Below are 24,864 nucleotides of genomic sequence, written 5' to 3' on the forward strand. Positions count from 1 at the left end.
TGATTTGGACTTTCGCGGGAAATTTTTCAAACCAAATTTGGATAAAAATTCACTTAATCCGAGGAGCACTGGTAATGAGCATTTCCTTTTAGGGGTTTTGCCTTTCCTCAAATATTTGTTCCAGCCATATCGTGAGAACTTTTGCAGGATCAAGATGAACAAAATTGTCCGCATCCAGCCCATGCAATATATCCACCTCTTAGACCTGGTAGGTACATCGCAAATCAAACTGGGGGCTTTTATTCGTATGCATGCGAGTCGATTATTTGTTTACAGCTGCGATTATGCAGGATTATGATATGAAGAGTTCTGTAGTTTCGATATCGGGGTTGATTCTTCTGACAGGTGAACAAGGTGACATGCATGGATTATTGGAAGTTTCATTGCTAATGGTATTTTTTTGCAACCCTTTTAGGTTTTGTTTTGGATGCATGTAGTTTTTGCACGGACGTTTTGTCCTTTGAATATATAAATTCACCTCTCTTTCTCTTTGCATGTAGAAAGAACTAGATCCCACTGATCAAACGAAGCTCAATCAAATGAAAACAAGATGCCCCTCTAATGGCATTACACGGAATGCTTAATGTACCCCCAATTATTCCCCATTGTATGTTTCGCAGATATTTAAAAACTATCCTCCCTTGGCAATGGAAATAATTGATTGAATGGTTTTATTCAGATATATTGCGTGATACTTATCGTTGTGTTACTAGGAATCATACCAGAAATAACTATGCAATAACGTCATGACCCTGCTGAACTGGTCTGGCCTCCTCTAGCTCTAATCCTTCGCGTTGATAATTCGATCTGTTTTTTAAAGCGGAGTTTCTTTGCTGTGAACTCTCCCAATTTCCACCGTTTCAACTGTCGAGTACTACCTTGAAGTTATTGTTTCGATTTACTGCTTGAAAAAGGTTTGTTTTCTCTCTGAAAACGGCAGATCAAAGTCTTAAATTCATACATGTGGCGGCCATTGAACAAAAACAACTTTTCGAAATGATGACTTGCTTTGACGTCACACAGGTAGAGATAAGTGGGTCCCCTCCCTCGTGATATACGCGCCGATAATAGATTTTGATTGGGCTGTTTTTGTTCAAGACAATCAGAACAATAAATCCCTTCTGGGAGAGGATAGAATTTAATCAAGGTTTAATGAATAAATCAAATAATGATTTGACGTCACACAGGAAGGGATGAGTGGGTCCCCTCTCTCGTGATATGTGCCCGAATAACAGATTTTGATTGGGCCGCTTTTGTTGAAGACAATCAGAACAATACATCCCTACCAGGGGAGGACATATTTTAATGCATAAATTAATGTGGCGATTTGTGACTACGACTAAGAAAAAAAAAAAGATACCCTACCGAAACCTAGACACGTCATGCCCTGCGGGCATTCCGTGTAATTATTGTATGCTTCTGAATTGTCAGGGTTTTTTTTTTTCTTATTTCTTCGAGGGTTCCCGCACCAGAAAATCAACGAAAATGTTTTATTTGTGACGTCATGTACGTCATCCCATGACAACTATTGCTTCAAACCCCAGGGGAAATACCGATTTTGTGTGGGAATGTTTCAATAATTTATATTCTCAATCTCAGGGGTCAGGTATAAGTCTACCCCCGGACATTTGATGGCCTGATGATTTTCATCGCACAATATACTGCTGCTTTGTTTCACTGATGCGTTCACTAGCAAAGAAAATAAATAAATAAATAAACAAATAATCCTCCTAAGATAAAAAGACATATCGTAAGTTACATTTATTGCTAGAAGAGATAAAAGAAAGATTAAAAATTATATCTAAAAATAAGCCTATTTACAAAAGCATTTTTAAATCTATCAGTCTTAATCTCCGCGCGATGTGCAGTTTTGTTTCTAAGTTGTTTTTGTTTCTTAGTTTCTTTCTTCTTCGGGATAATGTGATTAAGTGGGCAATCGGGATCCACTGAATGAACCTTGAAAAGTTTCTTATCTGCCTTTACTAAAAGAGTAGAGTAAAGTCTTGATTAAGTATGTCGGAGGAGAATATAAATAACATGGTAGATCCACAGAATGAACGGTCATTGCCACAATACTGAGACAAATGCTAATGCGTGATATGTAAATCTTGCAGCCTTAAATAGATTTCCTCCCTCCTTCCCTCCCTCCTCCCCTAAGATTGTGCATGATTTCTGAAATTATTTCAGTTTGGCCGTACAGAGGCTGTGTCCCTTAGGTTATGTTTTTCTCAAATTGTGGAGGTTAGCAGCTTATTTCTTCTGACAATATTACTACTACAGGTCACGAGAATACTGGAAATGATCACTGATGATACAATTACTTGGTCAGTTTAAAGAAAGTTTGCTAACAAGCACTGCAAGTTAATATCTCATTACCTCACATCTGCCTAGTATTTCTTTGGTATTTGTATGTAGAAAATATTATAAGATCTTTATCAATCCATGAATAGCTGCTTTGTAGAGGCCTATTAGCAAAAGCTAAACCCTGACAAATGTGTGTTGATATTTTACATGATTAATGTTTTACCCATGTGTAGAACACAAATGTGACTGTTCTGGAGGTTGGACCAAAAAGTTTAATTCTTCAAGATAACCATCAGTTAGTGGAAGGGCCATTACCATATGTTGTCATCCCACCAGGTCATTACTGTGTCATAGAGAATCCTGTCAAGTAAGTAAAAACAAATGTTTTGATTTTTTATGATGATCAAGTATATGCAAAACATAATTTGTTAAATGGTTATTATCCAGGAAGTACACACAGACTTGAAGCACATTTTGGTTCCAAAAATTATTTTTATTACCATTATGCACAAAGATTGTTCTAATAGTAATTTAGAAAGCTAAAAATTAAAACCTCTTATGTATCCGAGAGAGATTCATATCAGGGTAAATTAAACCATGTACACTCACCAGGGTGGAGTATCTTACATACTTTGGATACACTCATGTGCTTTGATTAGTTTGCTAATTAATTTAAATTTTAACTTCATATAATCATTAACCATTACAATGGGAAAGCAGCAAAACTGCCCAAGGTCAAACTAGATTTTGCACGCCGTAGTTTTTATTTTTTAGGTGCCTCGACATTTAATTCTTTACCCTTAAGTCTGAGAAGCATTAATTCTAGATTTTTATTCAGGAAAGCCTTGGACGATTTTTATCTGTAAATTTTTACTGTAGTTCTAAATTAGTGCATGTTTTGCTTTTACATATCAGTTCTACTTATTTATTCTTATTTGTAAGTTTTTAATTCTTAGTTAACAGGACCCCGTTGATAACAGTATTCTATACTGAAGGGTTATCCTGGATAAATATTCAATTATTATTATTATTATTATTATTATTATTATTATTATTATTATTACCATTAAACAACATTTTAGAGAACCATGTGAACCAGGCAAGCAGTGTGATTTACACCATGGCTACAGAGAAATGAGGTTCTTTAAAGTAAGTAAAATTATTTTGTACTACCTTAAATGCTAATTAAAATTAAATGATCATGCCTTAGGAAGTGGAGGCTAAATATTAGGCAGGGGTTGAATAGAGATTAGAGGTGGAGGAAGGGTGTATTTTGAAATCATTAGCTCCGAAATTATATATTTCAACAACAACAATTTATTTGAAAAATAACAATGAACAGCTTGTCCCGCAAATAGTTACAAAACTAATTGAGGCAGGACAGATGAATACAGGAACAGGAACACTTGAAAAAAGTAACAAGAACTTACAAATACAGACATGCAAAAACTTTACGTAGTAACAGATTCAAGGTATTTTACCCTAGTTCACAGAATAAGAGTAATAATACTAAATGGAACAATTATTTTGTTAGTCCTACTTTTTTAATCATCATAGGGATTCATATTTTATTTTATGTGTTCAGTTGTTGTAGACAGAAATTCAATTTTAAATGATTTTCAAAGCCACATTTTAAACCCTTTTTAGTTGTGTTTAGTTATGCAATGTATTAAGTGTGCTTGCTACCAACAGATGAAAATGAATTTAAAATATTCATAATACTTACTGTGTCGGGTAAGTTTGCTTCACAGCAAACCTTTAGTGCTTCAAAATGTGATCCTTGCCACTATATCTGAGTCTTAACAACATATATACCTAGTACCCTACTATGCATGCCAGTAGAAAAGTGAAAATCTCTGTAATTAAAGATTTTTAAACTCCATCTTTGTTTAGGAGCCTTTTCCTCTCTACCCTGGTGAAACCATTGAAGGGGCAAAAAATTTGAAAGGTAACACTGTTTCAGCTACAATAAAATTGCTTCCTTTTATCATTTGCACTTGATCACAGCCATGTTTCATTTAGAAGTTACATCTTAATTCATTGTGTCTACGGCTTCTAGAGAAGCGTAGACACTATGTCATCGGGTTGAGTGAAAGAGTGCAAGAGTGTAAATGCCACAGGAATCCCAAATGGAATCCTATCGAAAGCCGACGCTAATCCTCGACTGACCGAGATCTAAGCAATTGTATTTCCGGATCAGGACAGTGGCGACAATAGCGTAAATGATGTTTTCCGATGTTAATTTGCTTTTAACAAATAGTTTAAGTGATGATTTGAACTGGAAGTCTGTAACGACTGTAATTTTCATCGCAAACGTGCCTTAATTTACTGCGAGTGATCGCTTTGAACAAACACGGAGTGTCTTCAAATTTTACATGCGTGTTTGCACGCATGCAAAAAAACTGAAAGTTTTTTGCCTCAAATAGCAAATGCATCGTTTGTTTCAATAAAATGTTTTGTTGGAAAAGCTTTTTGTTGACTTTTGTGTCTTTGTCAATTCATATATGCGTTTGAGAAGGGACAGATGCGTAATCAAGGACAATTTGCATAGTAAGCGGGTTGAAATTTGATATGCCAAAGGTCTTCATCAACATGCTGTGAATTTTAGCAATTTTTGCGTTCAAGTGTGTTTTTTGGCAAATGATTAATAGGTAATGATATTATTTTACGTCAGAAAACATTTTTTTAATCATTCCAGTTTGATATGCAGTTAATTTTGGAAGCCAACAATATTTATTTATCTACTGCGCATTTTAAACGGCTCTAGGAAAAAGTTAATTTATGCAAAAACTATGGAAACACGACAGGAGTCAAAGGGTTAAAGAATGATACTTGCCATGCATAAGTTCAGTATAGATCAATTCATAGTTTCTGTTGCATTTTATGCCTCGTTTCAGATTAGAACTTTGCTTTCAGTACTTTATGTTTAGAACTTTGCTGCATTGCTTTCAGTACAAAGTTGTGGTTCACGTTGTAAGATTATATAATATATTGTTTATGTTAGAGTAAAGTTACAGTTCTCTTCATACAAAATGTTTGTGGTAAACGATACCAGCTTAATCTCAATCTCTCTACAATGCAGGTCAAAAGTGTTGGGACACTTAGCGAGATACTACTGAAATAATCTCCCCCCACCCCCTCCCCCCCAAGCAATGTTGAGATTTGACACTACAACACAGATTTCAACAAAAATACTGTTTATCTGCATCTTCCAACATTGTTTGGGGGGGAGGGGGGTGGTACGCTCCAATTGTGACCCCAAAAAGCCAACTTTACTTGGAATACATGATTATTGGACAGGTGTCCCAACTACTTTTGACCTGCATTGTCTGAAAGTGAGTATTTGAAAGAGATCAGGTTTGTGGCCTATTGGTCGATGAAAAGCGGGGCTTCTTATGAGAACTCTTGTTTGGTAAGCAAGAAGAACATATTTGTGAACAATATACAAGGAATTTCAATTGCCGCACTTTTCGTATTGTCATATTAGAGTATGGATACGGGAAAGGCGCAACAGGTGTATATCAGGAAAAAGATAGACAAATGAATACCATGCAGATCAGTGAGTCGGGGTAAAAAATAACAACTTGCATGTTCACACTGTTGTAACGCTTAAGAAACGATGAGCTTTATTTCACTTTCAAAGAGTTCAAAACGTGGTGTTTTGTTTATTAAATCGGATATGCCATCCGCTGCCCACAAGGTCTGTTGTTTACATAGAAATCGTGTTATACTGTGAGCGCGCGGCTCTGAAAGCTCTTTAGAGTGTTGTCCTCAATGAGAAAATGGAGGCTTCAGAAAGCCAGAGAGTTGTTTACATTATAACGTACAGTCGCGCAGACACTGAAAAGTTCCGTAGAGAGACGTTTGGCGAAGCGATAATAGAGGCATGGAATAGCTTTAACATTGAAATCTCTCACTGGGTGGTAAGCATGGAGGGTCATGCCACTACCGATGCCGATGGCGATCTCAACAAGTACCATTTTCACATGGCGGTAAAACTGAAGAAGAGAGGTAGATGGCTACAAGTAAAGAGATACTTGAGCCAAAAATTCCACATCGAAGTTCATTTCAGTGACCGCCACAATACATATTACAGCGCCTACAAGTATGTCACGAAATCAGACCTCGAAGCGGTTCATTCTGTGGGTCATCCAGACTTAACTACTTGTCCTCGAACGGAAAATGCAATCGCTTCTAACAAAAGAAAACGCAAACTAGGCGGGGTATCGAATCAAAGAAAGATCAAAGATCCACGGCTAAGTGTTTTTGACGTTTGTAAACTAATTCAACAGAAGTCAATATCCACAAGGCTGGAGCTTGTATGTTTGGCGATGGTTCAAGAACGAGAAGGAAAACGCTGTCTGGCCGAGTTTATAGCAAACCGCGGGAATAAAGCGGTGGATGAAGCATTATCATTAGCGAAAGAATTTTCTCACGCTGAAGAGCAGTGTCTTCGCCTGAAGAAATCGCGAATACAGCTCTTACAAGAATCTAAAGATGCGCCATGCGTGGACGGTTGCGAAGGAAGGTGGTTTGTGGCGGCAAATGAGGTTCTCGACAACCAAGGAATAATCCCCTCGGTTTTCTGCAATGCGATTTATACAGCCCTGTCTAAAGGTCGAGGAAAATTCCGGAATATTTATTTGTATGGAACTGCCAATTCTGGAAAGACTTTTATGTTATCGCCATTGAAAATAATTTATAACACGTTCTGTAATCCAGCAACGGGCTCCTTCGCATGGGTTGGCGCGGAACAAGCAGAAGTCATTCTTTTGAATGACTTTCGGTGGAATCCAACAATAATCGCGTGGGCTGATCTTCTCCAGGCGCTAGAGGGCGATACAATCCAGTTACCCGCACCAAAGAACTTTTGTTTAAGAGATATTGAACTAACGCGCGACACGCCTTTTTTTGCTACATCGGATGCCCCGATTGTTTTCATTAGAGCCGGTGCAATAGATCAGACAAACACAAACATGATGGACATTAGATGGTCTTTTTTCCGGTTCTGGAAGCCCATTTCACAGAGTGAACAGCGAGAAATCGCGCCCTGTGGACATTGTTTTGCACGATTCATTCTAGAGAATTCTAGCAATGTTTACATTGCTGACTGACGGCGACATGATGCTCGCGACAATACTCAGTAACGTTTGCATTCATTTCGCATCAATGAAGAACAGTGTTTAAAAATAAACTATGGCCGGCTACTCTTGTTGAGTATATAAAAACAATTGTTGTATAATGCGCTCCAAAGGAACTTGTCTGAATAGAGTTTACAACATTACTCAGTAAATTGAATGTTTTATATAAAGAGCTAATTAATAGCTTTCTTTTCTTGTGCTTTTACTGAGTACTGAGTTGAAAATGCGTAATAACTCATATAATGAAAAAAATAGTTTCTTCAAACTAAAGAAAACATACATACTTTCTAAATTTGTGTTCATTTAATGTCAAATACGTTTTCAATTTGCATAAATCTCCACTATTTAAAGTGAGTATTGTAGTGAGTAATGTTCAGTTCTTTACGTCAACAAAATGCAAATGTCACGCATGTGATAAACTTCTCGTTGTCACGAGTTTTACAAAGTGACAATTACAATTTACACAAGCATTTTCCTCAGATAGCATGAAAATGAAGTTACACTTTACACGCTTTAGAAATTCACAGAATATACTGAAGTGTAAATAATAAAGCATGTTCAGTTTTCACAGTTCCGCATTGCGTGATTAATATTTGGTTCTACCGCCTTTAGAGGCAAGGATAGCTTCTATCCTTTTGTTCAAACTGGCAATTGTGTTATCTATAGTTTCAGTACAAATACAATCAAAAGCTCTTAAAACTCTAGCCTTGGTAACTTGGTATCCCTTGACCACGTTAACAGGGCTTTTTCCCAACTAGTCGTTTTCAGACAATGCAGGTCAAAAGTGTTGGGACACTTAGCGAGATACTACTGAAATAATCTCCCCCCACCCCCTCCCCCCCAAGCAATGTTGAGATTTGACACTACAACACAGATTTCAACAAAAATACTGTTTATCTGCATCTTCCAACATTGTTTGGGGGGGAGGGGGGTGGTACGCTCCAATTGTGACCCCAAAAAGCCAACTTTACTTGGAATACATGATTATTGGACAGGTGTCCCAACTACTTTTGACCTGCATTGTAGTATTCTGTGCAACATTTTGACAACCATTTTTTTTTTATCTCTATCCTATTTTCACTCCTCCCTCTTCGTTTTCATATCAGTCTTATTTCCCTTTTCTTCAATTCTTTTATATCACATTTCTATTAATACCAGTACTGCAGTAGACACATGCAGTCTGAGACTGCCTATTTTTTTCTTTAGTAAGCAAGTTCAAAGTTACCTTTTCAAGTCTAATAAGGGCTCACCAGGTTAATTGTTATCTCACACTTCAGTATAATAATAAACAAACTGATCACCTCACTTGTTCATCAAGAGCTTAATCCCAAGTTGAACATGCAAACCAACTCTGTCTGTGTAAAACTCTTTGCTTAACTGAATGTTGCTTCTTTTTTACTTAATTATCTATTGTTTTTTTTAGTATTTTTTAATAGACTCAATTTTGTTTGTCATTTAGACTCAATGTGAACTTGAGAGATGTTTTTTCTTAAACTAATTAATAATTCATCAAGAAAAAACAAAGAAAATCGTTACCGTGAGCATGGTTTGGATATGTGATCCTAATTACCATTAGGATAACATTTTGCCAACTTTAGCCTTGAATTTCTCCAAGAATTATTGATCATTTGAGGAGCCATATCAAACACTCGAAAGTGTGTTTCATCAGATATCCAAACACCTCGAAGTCATTTAAAAAAACTCGGCTCCACCTCGTTTTTTCAACCTACTTCTTAGTGTTTGGATATCTGATGAAACAGTCTTCCTCATGTTTGATATATCACATCACAGATTTTTATAGTCAAATAAATAAACTGGACATACTTAATACTGGCACTCAGTGGATCAGTCTTGATCATTGTGGTCTTGATATATTATATAAGATGTTATATTATATAGGAAACGTTATGCCATAAGAAATTTATTTTTTTATTTTGCCAATTATCTACAGGATACAAATCTGGAATCAGGAAACTTCCAGTTGTTGGACCAAATGAAGGCCTTCAATTGGCAGCTGTCATAGACCACATGGATGGTGATGAAGAGCGCAAAACTGGAGATTTGTGGCAGCTTGAAGGGCCATTAACCTACCAGCCAACTCCTTACGCTGTATGTTATAACTGTTTGTTCTTCCATGTATTGTGGCAAACATCAGTATCATTGTGTGTGTTGTACAGGGCAGGGACAAGGGGGGCACAGAAACCTATGAGGAAACAGGGTGGGAAATTCGCAGAAGACTTGGGAAGTATGGAAAACAATGGCAGTTTTGCATAATAATTGAAATGGGTAAACTGAGATGGGAAAGGGGCCACCAAGGTATTACACTTGTGGAAGGACCTGGGAGTTAGTTCAAACCCCTGTCTGCATCTACCTCCTCACAGCTAGGATATACCTATTATTTGTGTGGTCTTAGAAAATATTCATATCAACCCCATGGATATTCATTACATCATACACATCTTCAATAGGGAATTTTTTTATTTCCTTTTTGATATTTTTTGATATATTACAGTTACATATTAAGCTTCCACTTTTTGTGAAACTATTTGCAGGAAATAGTGAAAAGGGTAAAACCTTGCATTATTAAACACGGACAAGCATTACGGCTAAGAGCAAAGCAGGGCCTTGTTGACAAGAGGGGAAAGTATGTTGCTCTTTAACTTACTATATACATGTATGTGAACTGTGTTTTTTATTTTACTTTAATGCGTAATTCCAGAAAATGTCCATACCTCTCCCATGGAAGGGGTTTTCTCTATGACCCCCAACCTGCACCCCTCTGAAAATTCTAATTTAGCCTCATACTTCCCTTTGAAATAATTGTATAGTTCAAGAAATTATCCATATCCCCGCCTCTCACAAAAGGGATTGGAAATTCCAGAGGGAGGGGAAAGGGGGTCCTCAAAGACCAAAGCATTTAATGGTTTGGCCTTTGAGGACCCTCTCCCCACCCTCCTGGAATTTTTAGTCCCTTCTCTGTGGGGGGTGGGGGGATAGATATTTCTGGAACTACACAATGCATCAGAAAATTAAAGTTTTCAGCCAATGGTCAAACATTAGCCTGTATAAAGCAGCTTAAAAAATATGATTTCTAATGGCTTTTACATTTTACCAGGAGGGGAATACTACATGTCAATGTTTCTATTCTTTTTCCTGTAATCTTTCTGTTTAATTTACAGACTCATCTCTGAAAATTTTTATTCACCTTTTCAGGAAACGTGTGACGTCTGAAGAGTGGTTGATTAGAGAGCTTGGAGCATATCTACCCGGCGTCTATGAACAGGTTTCATCAGAACTTAGTTATCTGTAAATAGATTTTTTGCAATATATTTACAACTATATTTTCAGTGAAAGCATAGCATTTCTTGTTTTCAGGTTGTTGGTATTGAGCATGCCCACACACTCACTGAGGACAAGGCTCTGCACATGAGAGCAAAGCAGACTTGCGTTGATGCACTCGGGAAAAAGAGGTGAGATCAATAAACTTCATTTTTTAAGTCTGTTAAAATTTTAGCTTGCCAGGAAGCCCATTTAATTTCAGGGTTCAAGAAAAAGCAGCTTATTAGAAAGCGGTCTTTATAGAGGAGGGGAGACTCATTTCAAGTAATAATAATAATAATAATAACAATAATAATAATAACATATTTATGCAGGATGACCATTTCAGTTATAAAAACTGCTATCAACATGGGTCCTGCGTTAAAAAAAAACTAGATCTAAAAAGCTATATAAGAAATCGAGAAATCATCCATATGAAAAGAGATAAAAGGACTAAAACTAGAATTCACAAACAATTATCAAAAATATATGCCCTTTAAAATGGCTGAATTTTGAACTTAGCTCAAACTGACTCTAAAACTCTATGATGCCACTACCTGTGTAATACTATTTTAATATTTAATATTTAATATTTGTAGTGCACGGGTTTTATACAGAAATGCTCACTCCTAATGAACGAGGCATAATTGTGAGCTTCTTTGCTAGTTTACTTTCAATGTAATTTATAGTATCAGTTAGGTACCTTTCCTTAAACTCTTATTTTATTTTTTTTTTTTCATTCTTACCACTTCACCTGACAAGAGGATCGGGAGGTGGGGTAAATTGCCCCAGGCTTCTAGGTGGCCAAAACTCAAAGCTAGTTTATTAGGGGGAAAACTTATCATATATTTTTGAAATAAGCACCCTGGTCAGTTGGTTATTTGAGGAAATAAAATTAATATGTTAACATGCGCAGCAATAAGTTAGGTCAATGATGGAGCTAGGTAACATCGATCTTTTGTTTCGGTGACTTATTTATAGTTTTCAATATCGATTCAATATTGTGTAGAAATGTAGGAGATGAGTGGCTTGTCACTTCAGAAGACACTGAGATGTACATTCCAGAGGTGTCTGAGGTAAAGCGTCAGTTTATTCATTTAAATAATTATTGTTATATTTGGATTTGTTTCATTATGATTGTCCTATAATTAACAAATGTCCTTTGTGTGAATCAACCAATAGGAAGTTGTAGCAGAGGTGTCTCAAACAGTACTGTCTCGTCAAGAGTACTGTATTGTTACTGATCCCATGGACAGCAAGGGGCGTAATCAGCTGGGCAAGAGAGAGCTGCGTAAAGGAGTTATAAGCTTTTTCCTGCATCCGGGTGAGTCTTGCAAAAAGAATATTTAATATCTATTTTGTTAGATAGTTCAGCCTTACTGGGGACAATAATATTGTATACACTGCGATGAGTGACAATGTGCATTTATATACCTATGACCAAACATCTGTGGGAAGTAAAAACTAGACTCACCTTCAAATTATCAGAGAGTATTTGATAATATTGTGATTATGTTTCCTTATCAGGTGAGGATTTGGATGGTGGAATATTGAATTCTTATGTTCTGGAAGCTGATGAAGCTCTAGTGTTGTCTGCTGTTGATCATTTTGATGATGACTCTGTGAAAAGTGAGTGTGCACTGCAAACCAGCTATCTGTAAAAAGTCTGTGTCTTTCAAAGTTCAACAGGCAGTTGCATTTGTATGTCATCTTGCAGTATGTTATCGAAGTGAACATTCTCACGTAACACGCAACAAAATTTAAAGGCTGCTCCGCCGCCGAGTAACTCGCGCAAGAACCCGACCTCATCCACCCCCCCCCCCCCCACCCCACTTAGACGTGGACTAGTCATATTACCAGTATTGCTCGATCTTGGTTTTCATTTGCCTACAAACAAAGGAAGCTATTTTTGTTCACAAAATCATTTCGTTTAGCCTGTCCACGTCAGGGCTAATCCGCTTTCATTTAAAAATGCATTCTTTTGACATGTTTACTTTGTCGACTCTCAAGAGATGGACAGGGCGTTAGTTTCAAACAGGTTGTTAGTGTCACATAACTGGCTAGCTGATGCTGCGTAGCCACACAGCAAGCGCCAAGTTTCATATTGTTAAAATGTGTTTTGTTTTTGTTTTTACAGAGAAGTGTCATCGTTCTCCTGGAGATCGCTGGATGATCTTTGGCCCAACTGAATATATTCCACCAATAGAGGTCACTGTTAAATCAAGAAGGTTAGGCTTCTTGTTTTCCATGTTTAGTTCGAAATAAAGGTAATTAATTCGTAAGGTTATTGAAGGAATTAACGTGAATATGGAGTCTGAATTGCAAAGATATTCAGTGTTCCAGATAACTTTCAAAGTGAGGGAGTTGATGAAGAATTTTGAGGGGTCAATAAGTGTGGTTCTAACGTAATCTTCTTAAGTTCCCCATTCATTTGGTCGGGTCAGGAAGTCAGTTTTCTCAGGTTTTTGACCTGAGACCCTCCTCTTATCTGGAACCCTGATATTTTTCTGAAATACACTCAACCAAATGTTGAAAGATACTTCTGAGAGCGAGAATAAACAAGAAAAAGGGAGCTAACTTCACTCATTTTCAAAACTGTCCTCAGTTTTTTTCAAGGAACATTGAATTTGCTGAACGAGATAATGACCTTTTTGTAGATCTCTCTCAAGCTGCATTCTGTCTCACTAACAGACAACCTCTAAACCCACCGCATATTGGAAAGGACACACATTTGATTTAAATTTCATTCATCTAGTAATGTTAATAGAGATTTTCTTATTTAGGAAAGCCATACCTCTTTGTGAAAACGAAGGAATTTATATCAGGGATACCCAGAGCGGTGCAGTAAGTAGCTACCTTGGTCATATTCAACAGTATTTTGTTTTGAGCTCAATTTAAAGTGTGTTTATTTTTTTCATGTATTTTTGTCAGGTCCGAGCGGTAATGGGCCCCCAGTCATATTTACTGAAGGCGTATGAGGAACCGTGGGAGAAAGAACTAAGTGAAGATGTGGAAAATATTCTCAAGTGAGGTTTTTTTAATTGTTTTAATTTATTTATTGTTTTAAAGAACATCACGGTCTTCTTGCCAGATCATTTACGGATGGAAAGGTTCACGTGTGTGTATTGAAATGTTACCCGGCATCCGTCGCGCAATGTTGGCACATGCAGGAGGTTTGGTCCTACCCCTCTCCCGACGTCTTGTCCGCTTCGCAGGCCACAGAAAATCAACTGAACCAGTGTTAAAGCTACAGTCAATCTTGTGTTATATTTCTGGCGGCTTTCCACAAATTTTTGGGATAGTCGATCCCCACGAATGAATGAGAATTGGTTAAAAGCGGTGACGCTTTCGGGTGGGCTAAACCAAACAATAACAAGAATCGGTGGAGAGTTATCTTCAACTTTTGCCGATTATCACCAAACTGGCCAAACAAGAACTCGAATGTGTGATGATCCCCAGGTAGCAATTTCTTTGTTGTTTTCCTTGCCCGGAGTGGTTTTTCTCCACTTACTCCGGTTTTCCTCTCACCGCAAAAACCAACATTTCTAAATCAACCGTTGACCTGGCGAGTGTCCCCAGTGAGTAGTATGCCCTCTGCTAAATATTTAAACGAAGTGACTTTATTTTTAAGTGTCTTGAAGCTTAAAAATAGTAATATTTTCTGCTATGTTTCGATATGCATAATAATGTTTCTTCATTTATTATCTATAGGAGTGGCGGAGGTATCGGTAGTGGTGACATTCGGAAAATGGCGTACTTTGAATCGTCTATTGATCCTACAATCGCACGTGCTGCGGTATGTAATACAAAACGTGCAATGTGTTTCTCTGTAATTTTCAAAACAGTTTTCATAGCGTCTTCAACGGGTGTGAACGATTTCCAAAGGTCCTTTCGGGGGGGGAGTATCCGTAAGAGATATGAAAAATATTTGAAGGCATTTGGAGTGGCTTTCCAAAACAACCCCATGCATTTTGCGAGGGTTTTAGGCCGGAACATTTCGAAATATTTACTTTGAGAAGGATGGCAAAAAATTTACAAGTACAGTTTTACCAACATTGTTATTAACGTTCACTGCGTGGTCGCTCGCTAGACTTAGTAGTTTTGTGTCGCGATTCTGGGACCATGATAAAGCTTTACCAAGCTAACGGAAAAAAAACACCTCACTGCAGTTTATGTACAGGGAATGTTTTGTTTTAATAGTCATCTGAAATGCTGTTTTAATTCTCCTCCAAGGGCCGTGACAAAACACGAGTGATTGTGTACCGTTGTCCAGGAAACACTGCAGTGCAGGTGACTCATTATGTTGTTTCGTGTAATGTCAGATCTATATGTTTTATGTCTCACAGAGAACAGCCTATTTTATAAGAAAGAGGAGACTATAGTTGTACATAAACGACAAAAATTGTATACATAGCATACATATGTTCCCTTAAAGTATGACCTATTTTCCCTTTAGGTTTATGATTACTTACGGAAGACAGCGAGGGTGATCTTTGGACCAGACCTTGTAAGTAAGCAAATGTCGCGTTTTCTCTCCAGTAACAGTTATTTTTTTAATTTTACGTGGTGTTGTGAAACATCCTGAACCTTTCATTTTCCCGCCCTTGTCGACCTCTCGTTCCAGCTAAACATCCTGCAATACTTAAAGACATTTCCCTAGAGTTCAAGCGCATGCGCTTGTTACTGATGAAAGATCGAGGTAGTAAGTAAATTTTAACAAGTTTTGAGGTTTGTTTTGTTGAAGCGTCTTCGACACGTTTGATAAGTGGCTACATCGCGAAACACTCGCTATCGCTATCGCTACTATGGATACTGTCTACAATATTTAATTTACTGTTGACTATCTCGAACCCCCCCCCCCTTTTTTTTTTTTAGCAAAAAGGGAAATTGCGTGCCGTAATGCCAAAAGTGTGGTCACTTTATCCTGTAACTATTCAATCAGATTTTGAGGACCGTTTCCTGGAAACCAAATTAGTTATATACATGGAAGAACATCGCAGTTATGAACTCAAGTTGAGCAGCTGCGAAAAGAAAGCCTGAAAAAAAAAAAACGCTTGAATGGGATTCGAACTCATGACCTCTGCAACTCTGGCTAAGCGCTTCATCAACCGGATTTTTCGTATATTCACTCTATGTCTTCCTCCCCATTGGCTTATTACGAGTTCAAAAAATGACCAGCCCCCAGTTGGCTTGATAGCTCAGCTGGTAGACCACAGCACTGGTATCCCAGGGTTCATGAGTTCAAATCCCGTCAGTCTAGCCCGCTAAAGATGCGTTGTTAACTGCAATGGTCTCGTGTATTTTTAAAATAATTCACCCGCAGTTTTCAAATCTGTTATTTCACATATTCACGCTCATGAAACCAACTTAAAGCTTCAGGCGTACTTGACTTGGCCCCCTTAAGTGGCCACGCCTGTAAAGCACTCCACGAATTGAGTAACAACCAGTGTTTATTTTATTTGTTTTGTTTAAGGTTGTACTTGGACCACATGAGAACTTTAACGTGCTTAGCTTGAGCGGTGAGTCCATTTGTTTTTGTTTCGCTTTATTTTTCGTGACCACTAAGTAAACTCTAGTGCACCTATATCAGATTAAAACCTTCACATTTTTCTTCGTTCTGAGTTTTCGCCCTTTTGGTCCGAGCATGGACATTTTGCGTTCATCAGCGTGCATGATATTTCATTGTGTGCGTTTGCCAAGACTCACGTACTCGTTGATGCACGGATCCCAAGATAGTTGTTAAAACTCTCCTTCAGTTTTCACCTGCGAAAGCTTGTTTTCTTCGTTCTTGTTTTCGTTTCAGTTAAACTTATTCTTTTTGTCTACAGCTGGGAAACCGAAAAAGCCTGATGCTTTGAAGACAATATGTCTGATGCTTGGGCCGGATTTTATCACTGATGTGATTGAGGTACGAGTACTCGATTGCATAGTATCTTCTTCTTGTGAGAACTAAATAAATGCGGAAGAAATAAAAACTTGTTTGGGCTAGCAAATGGCCATCTGTCGCATATACAAGTTTCATCGCAAGGATACTTCCATCCGTTTTTCGTTTCAGTCCCTAACCGTTTTGTTGCCCAATGTTGGTACCTATATATTCATAAACCCAAGTGAACCACCAACCTTCGCTGTACACTTGTACCACGTTATCTAGCAGGTTTGTTCAGGAAATAATTTTGTTTCAGGTTGAAACGTCCGATCATGCTCGCTTGAAGATCAAGATAGCAATGAACAACTTCTTTGAGGTAAAGCAAACTTTTATTGAAATCGTCTTCATCCAGACTGTTTCTACCTTTAGTACATCCAACAGTTTCATTCCTACTTATTAGTAAGCCTGTAGAAGACAAGTGACCCCTCCCCCACCCCAACAGTTTTTACCGAAGGAATACAATCCTTGCATTTTAATTTGTCAAAACGCGAATCAAGTTGACTAAGCGCCAAGACTGTGCTGGTAGGCGGGGGAGGGGGTGGATGGGAGATTAACATTAAAAATTAAAAAAGTTAAATTAACTGCATGTGCTGCTAACACTAACAAAATTGTGAAAAAACGTCGCCGACTGTGTACCGCGTGACAAAGCAAATAAATATCTTGCCACCGAGTGAAAGAAAATTCAAACAAAGCTTTTCCGGTTGGTCAAGGAAACAAATTCGGCCAGAACCAAATTGTCTTACCCCTCCCACCCCCCTAACCTCCCCTCCCCCTTTCCCTCAAGTTGGTTTTGACAGAGTTTTAGATTCCCTTTAAATCTGAGTGGATAATGGACTCCACGAAAGTATGCGAGTTAATTAGAAGTGGCGAGAGCACGAGAAAGACCTGTACTGATTTGTGGCGATGAAGCGAGCTGGATGAAGGCTGGCAAGGGAATTTGGGTGGATCAACAATCTTCGCACCTGCACTCGCAGACACATGTTCGCGGTTTTGTGTTTTGGTGTTTTTTTTTTTTTTTTGTTAGCTGAGTGTTGGAAGACGAAGAGATAGAAAAACGAAAGTTGTTTCTTTATGATTCTTAGGTTGAATGGGGGAATCACGAATCAGAACAAGCCATCTTTTCTGTGCCGGATTATATTGGAAATGCGTGCAAGAGCGTTGGTATGAAACGTTATTCAAAATAAACGTTTAAAAACCAATATTTTAATAAGCGCTTGCTCTGACTGGTCGTCTCGAAGAAGCAGTGTTTTCTCTATCAAGACAACTCTTAAAGGTTTCCGAAAAGTACAAGAAATACTCCATTAGTGTTTCAGACTTCTTTTATGCTACAAAGCAGTACCACAACTTGGTTTCAAACATCGCGCTACTGCCATGCCGAACTTATTTCATGAATTATACACATCTTGTAGTGGATTTATTCTTACAACAGTTGGTGGGTGTTTTACTTAGGAACGTAGCACTGTTGTAGCCTGACGTTTGAAGTTTTATACTGTGAAGGAAACATACAAACACAGAAATAAATTGAAAAAAATACAGCGAACTGCGTCCTTTATTTTGCTGGATATTTTGGAAACAGGTTTTGAAAATAGCACTTTCCCGCAAACTTACCCGGCTGAAATCGTTATTTGTCTGTTTGCATGATCGTGACCGCCGTTTATTAACTTTATTGTCTTAATTCAGCCAGCAGGATCCGTGGCAAGGTAGCACAAGTTTCTTTTGATGAGTTTCATCGTTATTCCACATCTGTGATAAAGAAAGCTGTGTTTGGCGTGGATAAAGACGGAAAAATCAAACAAAGACTGCGATTTGATGCGAACCAACTTGTAAGCAGATGGTTCCGTTTTTAATTTAGTTGGGTGTGATAGTTTCTCAAACTACTGAGCATAGCACGGCTCACAAGCTCTTTGACTTGAGGTTACGTGTTTTTTTTTTTTTTTCCGTCAATTTCCTGGATTGTATCTTCCCTACTTACAGATGCGGCAAAGCTAGAAATCAAAACACCGCTAGAAAGACTATTTGGTTCTTATGTCATCTTACACGAAGCGTTTCTGTTTTTGTGTAGGTGGTAACTAACATTGACATCCAGAGTATTGAGCCGGTGGATCTACATATGAGCGAAAGCCTCAGCAAATCGGTCCAGATGGCCATTGAAATTTCAACCAAGTAAGCTCAGTTTAAAAATATTTTTGTACTTTCACGATTACAGTGAGCTTACAATATTTACTTCAATAAACCTGTTCGCTCCTGATAAATCTTTAATTTGGATTAAATTGCAATGATTCAAAAACGCGCGTTTTTAGTATTTTAGTAATTTTTAATTTCTCGTAAAGTGCTTTTGAATTTAACGGATATAGACGCTCTGTAAATATGAACATCCCCCAGAAGAAATAAACGCCCTGGGGTTTTAACGCTCGTAAATCAAATTGTTTTGTAAACGGTTTTCACAATATTTTACTCCAGGTCTATTGAGCGAGCAGCAGAGCACGAAGCGAAGAGAACGGAACAAATGGCCAAAGGATCGCTAGAAAGACAAAAACTCACCAACGAAAAGGTCAGTTTACCAGACGATGAAATGTCAACTCAAATTTCAGGCCTGAGTGTTGGACGTAGGGACAGCTACGGTGGTTGCCAGTCTTGTGCCAAAGTCATGGAATTTCACAGGATTTTTGCAGGAGTTAATTTGATAGATCATACTTAGTCAAAATAGGTCGAACAACCAGGAAGTAAATCTGAAAAGGCCAACCAATTATCTTCGTACTTACTTGTGAATTATTTCAAACCGACTGCAATGAAAGCACAGAAAATATGTAAGATTCAGATGGCCTCGAAAGGACACCCTTTACTGATGCAAACGATCCAGATTTCTAGAAACTAATGAAATACAAAAAAAAAGTTGATGAAAGAAAGAATTGATTTCATACTATGCGTTGCTGAAACTTTTAATATTTAACAATTAGACGGCGAGCTCGGCTGATAGTTGGCGAGGGGCGAAGCCCCGAGCCAACTATCAAAGGCGATAGAAACCGAGAGCGAGCCGTCTAATTGTTTTAGCATACCTCAGTGATCGATCTAAGAAGCAAAAGAACCTTTTTATTTCATGAATTTTGATATATTTGTGCAATGATGCATGCCAAATCGCGCACGCTCTGACAAACTGCCGTCTATCGATCGATAGACGGCACCTGTGTAACCTATCAGATTGCGCGTTACGCGATAGTCGGTCACTGAGGTATGCTAAATGGTAATAGGTGGTAATATTATAATAATATTATAATAGATGGTGTGACTGGCAACACAGAAGGATCCAAATAGGAACTTTCCTGATTCTTGTCATACACAGATTTCTTCCAACTTGATCACTGTGGAATTGATGATTTTTGTTTTCAGGAAGCTGAAAATGCTCGAGTGAGTTTATTTGAACTGCGAGCGGTCACTGCTGCCGTGGAATCATCGGGACAGAAAAAAGCTGAAGCGCAGGTCAGCGGAATGATTTTACATTAAACCCCGGATGTTCGTATCTGTAACGGCGGCCAACTTGTTCATGTTGTCAGCGATTTTATTTCATTCTGGTCTGTTTAATTATAATTAAAGGTGAAATTTCTAAGCAACACCGCCATTCAAAAGCATAGCACACCACACAAACAGGGTGTTGGGCCTGTTCAGTACAAAACGCTTGCAAAAACTCAGTAGAAGTTCTACTTTTCTCAACGTAGCGATCGTGGCAACGCTGCAATTAATTTTTCAAACATTGCGCTATATAACATCCTACTTCCCATAATTTGACGTGTAATGCCACAAGGCACCATTTTCCGAGACAAGTTTTACGAAACATTGCGAAGTGTAAAATCGCCTTCAAAAACTGAATAAAATGTTTGGTGATTATCTCAACAGGCCCAGGCTGAACGGTTACTAATCGAAGGTGAAAGTGCGATTGAAGGTAAAAGTTTTGTATTTTTTTTACATTGCCAAAGTTCTCGTCCCACGCGTAACCAACAAGTAAGAGGGTTGCGTTGATTAGTGTCTTTCACTTGAGTGCTCACCCTTAGGAATTTCATCTACATCAAAGCTAAAATAATCTTAAACAGAATAAAGACCAGTGCCCGCCGGTTGTTCGAAAGACGGTTATCGCCAATCCACGATCAAACTGAGTTTCATCCCGTTTGTTAAAAATGTTGTTAAAAGTTAATTTTTAGCTTAAGGTTAACTCAAAACTAAAGGGGAAAAATCTTACGAAAAAATCTTTATTGATTATTAATTTCACTAAAATTTAAGTCCAGATGCTTAAGGCGTCTGTTTCTCTTTTTGAAAAGCTTTCCAGTGTTAATTTTACTACAGGAAGCAACGAGGTCAAATTAATTAAGGATAAAACGAATGGCTCAAAGCTGTAAGAATGTAAGAAGATGAATTAATTTCTCCCTGTTTTAGTTGCCAAACTGAACGCAGAAGCTGCAGAAGTCGAGTTGAACGCGGAGTTACACTCTCAAGAAATGGTGAGTATTATTTTAGAAAATCAAGGAAAAGAGCCGCGTCTTACACCTCGCCCAACGTATGCGTTTACGACCGCGTTTTTATTTGGAAATGAAATTTTCTAAAACGTTTTCCGCCTAGACTTATTCCATATCGCCCGTCGTACTATTGTTCGCGCTATTTTCTGGTGACCTTTTACAATATTAGAGAGACTTAGGATCACATTTGCGACAAAGGGAAAAGTGACCACGTAACCGGTATCATCCTACGTTTGCCGCTTGCTGTTTTCCGATTCGAAGTGAAGTTGAGTACTTTCGCATTAGCATCAAACGCCAGAATTATTTTACATTACTAATTCTTTTGAGGAAAGGCAAACCAGTGGCCTGACGTCAGTTGCCGTTTGCCATAAACTCCATCCTAAATCTCTCTATTGTTTCGTCATCGTTTTCGGAAGCCAAAGTTGTTAAAAAGTGTTGATTTTGTCCTTTTTTGGCGTGCAGAGTTAGTTTAGCGACCAATCTCTGTTTTCAAGTTGTCGTGGCGATTTTGAAAACTTCCGTTTTCGGTGCGTTTTTTTGATCGTTTGTGCGGATCGTTTCCGTATTGACAGAAAGTCTGATCGTTCTTAAAACAGAAACGATAATTCTTTTAACTTTTTGACGCGACACCTTCACTCTCGTATCAATACGCGAGCTGTTTGCTCGTACAAATGTTCCTAACGTTTGTATCTGTTTCCAGGAACAACAAGGTGAACTTGAACATCTGAAACAACTAAATCAGCTGGAAATACAAAAGGCCAAGGAATTAGCCAATATCGAGGTACGAAGCAATTTACTTTGATTGTGGAGAAAATCCTTAGTGCATTTCCACACCGGCCACGTTTAACTACTTCGCCCCTTCTTATCGACTATCCCGTGGCTTCCAGCAAACCAACTGAAGACCAGAACTGAACTTCAATTGGTTTTCTGGCGGGTGTTCTCGAATTCTTCTTATCCGATGAAGTGCGCGTGTTAGTTAAACCACGCCCGTCACCATGTCCTATTTTGAAACTTCACGCTGTAATTCACTCGCTAAACGTACTTTTCTTTTCCCCAGGCTAACAAACTCGCTGCAATGATGAAAGCCATAGGCTCGAAGACGATCAACAAAATTGCTCGATCTGGTCCTGATTCCCAGGTAATTGCTTCTTATAGAATTTCCCGTATTTTAACAGCTTGGGAACGAGGTTGGTACTCAAGCCCTCGTACCATACTTATTCCTAAAAGCCGCCAGTGCTCTGGGGACGAGAATGTCGTCTTACAATGTTGCTAAGCAATTTGACGTCATAATGATGTCATGTAGTGCCATCAGTCATGAAGTTTGTCATTTCCTGTGAGGACTCTGTTTGATTTCAACCTCATCCTCTGGGCCAGAAGAAAAACTAAGAACGGGAACTAAATGGGACTTTTAGTCAGGCTCTTGTGAGGACTCATTCTCTCTCCACTTTTCGATTCACGTTCAACATCTTTCCCTTAATCTCCGAGCCCTTAACACAGTGGTATATTAACTGATGAAAGCGTTGAACCAGAAATACCGTGTTTAGTAAATGAAAGGTGAAACTGATTGTTGAATAAAACGTGTTTTGGGGGTAATGCATGGCAAATGCACAATGACACGAAATCACAAAAATATACAACAAAACAAACGCCTATCCACATTATTCCGAGAGAAATGGGCGGTTTGAACCTCTCAAGGTTTGCTGGATAGCACGATCTAAATTTGGCCGGGGGCCCGTTTCTCGAAAGTCCCGGTAACTTACCGGGCCCTATGGGTGTCTATCGGGCCCGGTAAGTTACCGGGACTTTCGAGAAATGGGCCCTGGGGCCATCAGATTTAATCCTCCACTCCTTCTGAAGTGCCTTCATCAAGGTTAATGGTTCTCAATACCATTCCTTCCCGGGCAGGCTGGCCTTCTCAAGGGACTGGGGATACAGAATGTGTTAATCACCGATGGGTCCACACCGCTGAACTTGTACCAGTCCTCTGGCGGATTTGTTCAGCCCGGCATGATGAGCTGAAGATAATCCTAACTCAACAATGGAATTTTGCAGTGCGTTCACACTTAAAATGATACAGAACTTCTTTGATAAAAATAAGTTAACACAAGTATACACTCTGACATTTAGGTAATAAGTCTAGGTAGAATTTCTTACTCACCTTGCGAATAGATTCGAAATCAAAAAATGAATATAATAATTTACTCAAGAAGGATGTAGAGAACTCGCAAATGAGCGTATTTCTACTCAGTTGCTGTTGCCCGGTTTATCGTGCGTGCGGATGTAAATTTCTGAAGGCTAGGAACTTTTCACCTTTCGTGTTTGGGAGCTATACGGAAATGTTTTTTAAATGGAAATTTGTGCCATGATGAATTCCGGTTCATTTTGAGGCAAAATGTTGACATATTGGCACTGATAACTAGTAGCAGCTCCGTTATTTTCTAATTTAACTTGAACAGAAAGGATACCCGATATTTTATTGGAATAATAGTTTTGCATACTCATTGTGAGCAATTGAATATTTATAAATAAACTCGATAGGAATGCACTGTTACTGTGAAAAACAAAACAACAACAAAAAAAAACAAGAATTCTAGAAATATTTTTGCAATGTTTATTCTGTTGGGAAAGAAAACCAATCAGATATGAACTGAAAAAACCGCAAGCTGTAACTTACCGTAATTATGTTTGTGGTTTGTGGTTTTATTTTGCCCCTGATTGGTCACAAAACAATAAACATTCCAGGAATAATTCCTAGCGTTCACGGTTGTGACTGTAAACTGTACTTGACAGCTAACATGAACTAAATGAAAGACATTTGACCCAAGCTTTGTGCATTTTTTCTTTTTCAATTTTCGAATCTTTTTGATGTCGCCCGGCTAGCGGAGCCTTTCTTCAATCTATAGAGGCTCCGCTCGCAGAATGCCTTAAAGTGCATATCAAGTGAAAAATAGAGAAGAAGAACGGCGTTTTCTATTTTGGAATATCTTTTCTCATTCCAGAGATAGTCAAGTTTTTGTTAAAAACTGATGACGCCATAAATCACAAAACAAGAAGAACTCTGGGAATGTTGGAGTGATCCCATTCAAACTTGGCACCGATAATGTTCGCCAGACACAAACTGAAAGCCATTTAGATGTTGTCATTACTCTCCGCCCCAGTCCCTTTCTGTTATGAACCAAATATCCGAGGTACATTTCTGGTGCCAAGTTTGAGCAGCATCACTCCAATACTTGCGAGATATTCTTGATTTTGTGATTTATTTTTCTACTGAGACGATTTATGGCGTCATTAGGTTTTGAACAAAATCTTGAATATCTCTGGAACGAGCGAAGATATTTCAGAAAATAAAACGCCATTATTCGTCACTTTGAAAGGCCTTTCAAACGAGCATAATTTATATTTTACTTCATAGGCACTCTAAGTATTTATCGCACAAATGTTCTGATACACGCATTTCTGCCGTTCCATGGCCTTTCCGTACTGGATGATTATTCTGATATGTCAGTTATTAACAACTGACAATTTGCGATGATAAATAAGGTAGACGTGAAAACTGCAAAGGACCGCGAACGATAATGCTGTCAGTTGACGTAGGATCTACAAGAGACCTAATCAGCCAAAAATAAACTGTAACTGCAGTTTGTGTTATAAATAAGGTAATGATCACAAC

The 24,864-nt window shown here is 38.2% G+C and overlaps 1 protein-coding gene across 1 annotated transcript; it reads left to right on the top strand.

The window, feature by feature from the left end:
- The first annotated feature begins 59 nt into the window (after positions 1–59).
- Positions 60–24,018, top strand: LOC146464915 (major vault protein-like). The gene is made up of 30 exons (XM_085129193.1): positions 60–208; positions 2,538–2,671; positions 3,387–3,453; positions 4,198–4,252; positions 9,397–9,554; positions 9,998–10,089; positions 10,659–10,728; positions 10,821–10,915; positions 11,773–11,839; positions 11,946–12,087; positions 12,291–12,392; positions 12,901–12,991; positions 13,547–13,607; positions 13,695–13,789; positions 14,475–14,559; positions 14,997–15,053; positions 15,220–15,270; positions 16,237–16,282; positions 16,592–16,671; positions 16,946–17,005; positions 17,772–17,850; positions 18,370–18,512; positions 18,752–18,852; positions 19,150–19,240; positions 20,077–20,166; positions 20,581–20,626; positions 21,115–21,179; positions 21,895–21,975; positions 22,252–22,332; positions 23,100–24,018. The coding sequence occupies exons 1-30, from the start codon at positions 155–157 to the stop codon at positions 23,211–23,213; spliced, it is 2,553 nt and encodes an 850-aa protein (XP_084985319.1). The 5' UTR covers positions 60–154; the 3' UTR covers positions 23,214–24,018.
- The last annotated feature ends 846 nt before the right edge of the window (positions 24,019–24,864 follow it).

Source organism: Pavona decussata, unplaced genomic scaffold (genome assembly GCF_977016875.1).
Source record: "Pavona decussata unplaced genomic scaffold, jaPavDecu1.1 SCAFFOLD_161, whole genome shotgun sequence".
Lineage (NCBI taxonomy): Eukaryota > Metazoa > Cnidaria > Anthozoa > Scleractinia > Agariciidae > Pavona > Pavona decussata.

Bases quoted from the DNA above. Each gene is read 5' to 3' on its own strand.
- LOC146464915 (XM_085129193.1), top strand. From the start codon at position 155: ATGAACAAAATTGTCCGCATCCAGCCCATGCAATATATCCACCTCTTA. The intron at 13,790-14,474 runs GTGAGGTTTTTT...TATTATCTATAG, and splicing joins GATGTGGAAAATATTCTCAA to GAGTGGCGGAGGTATCGGTA. The intron at 21,180-21,894 runs GTGAGTATTATT...ATCTGTTTCCAG, and splicing joins AGTTACACTCTCAAGAAATG to GAACAACAAGGTGAACTTGA.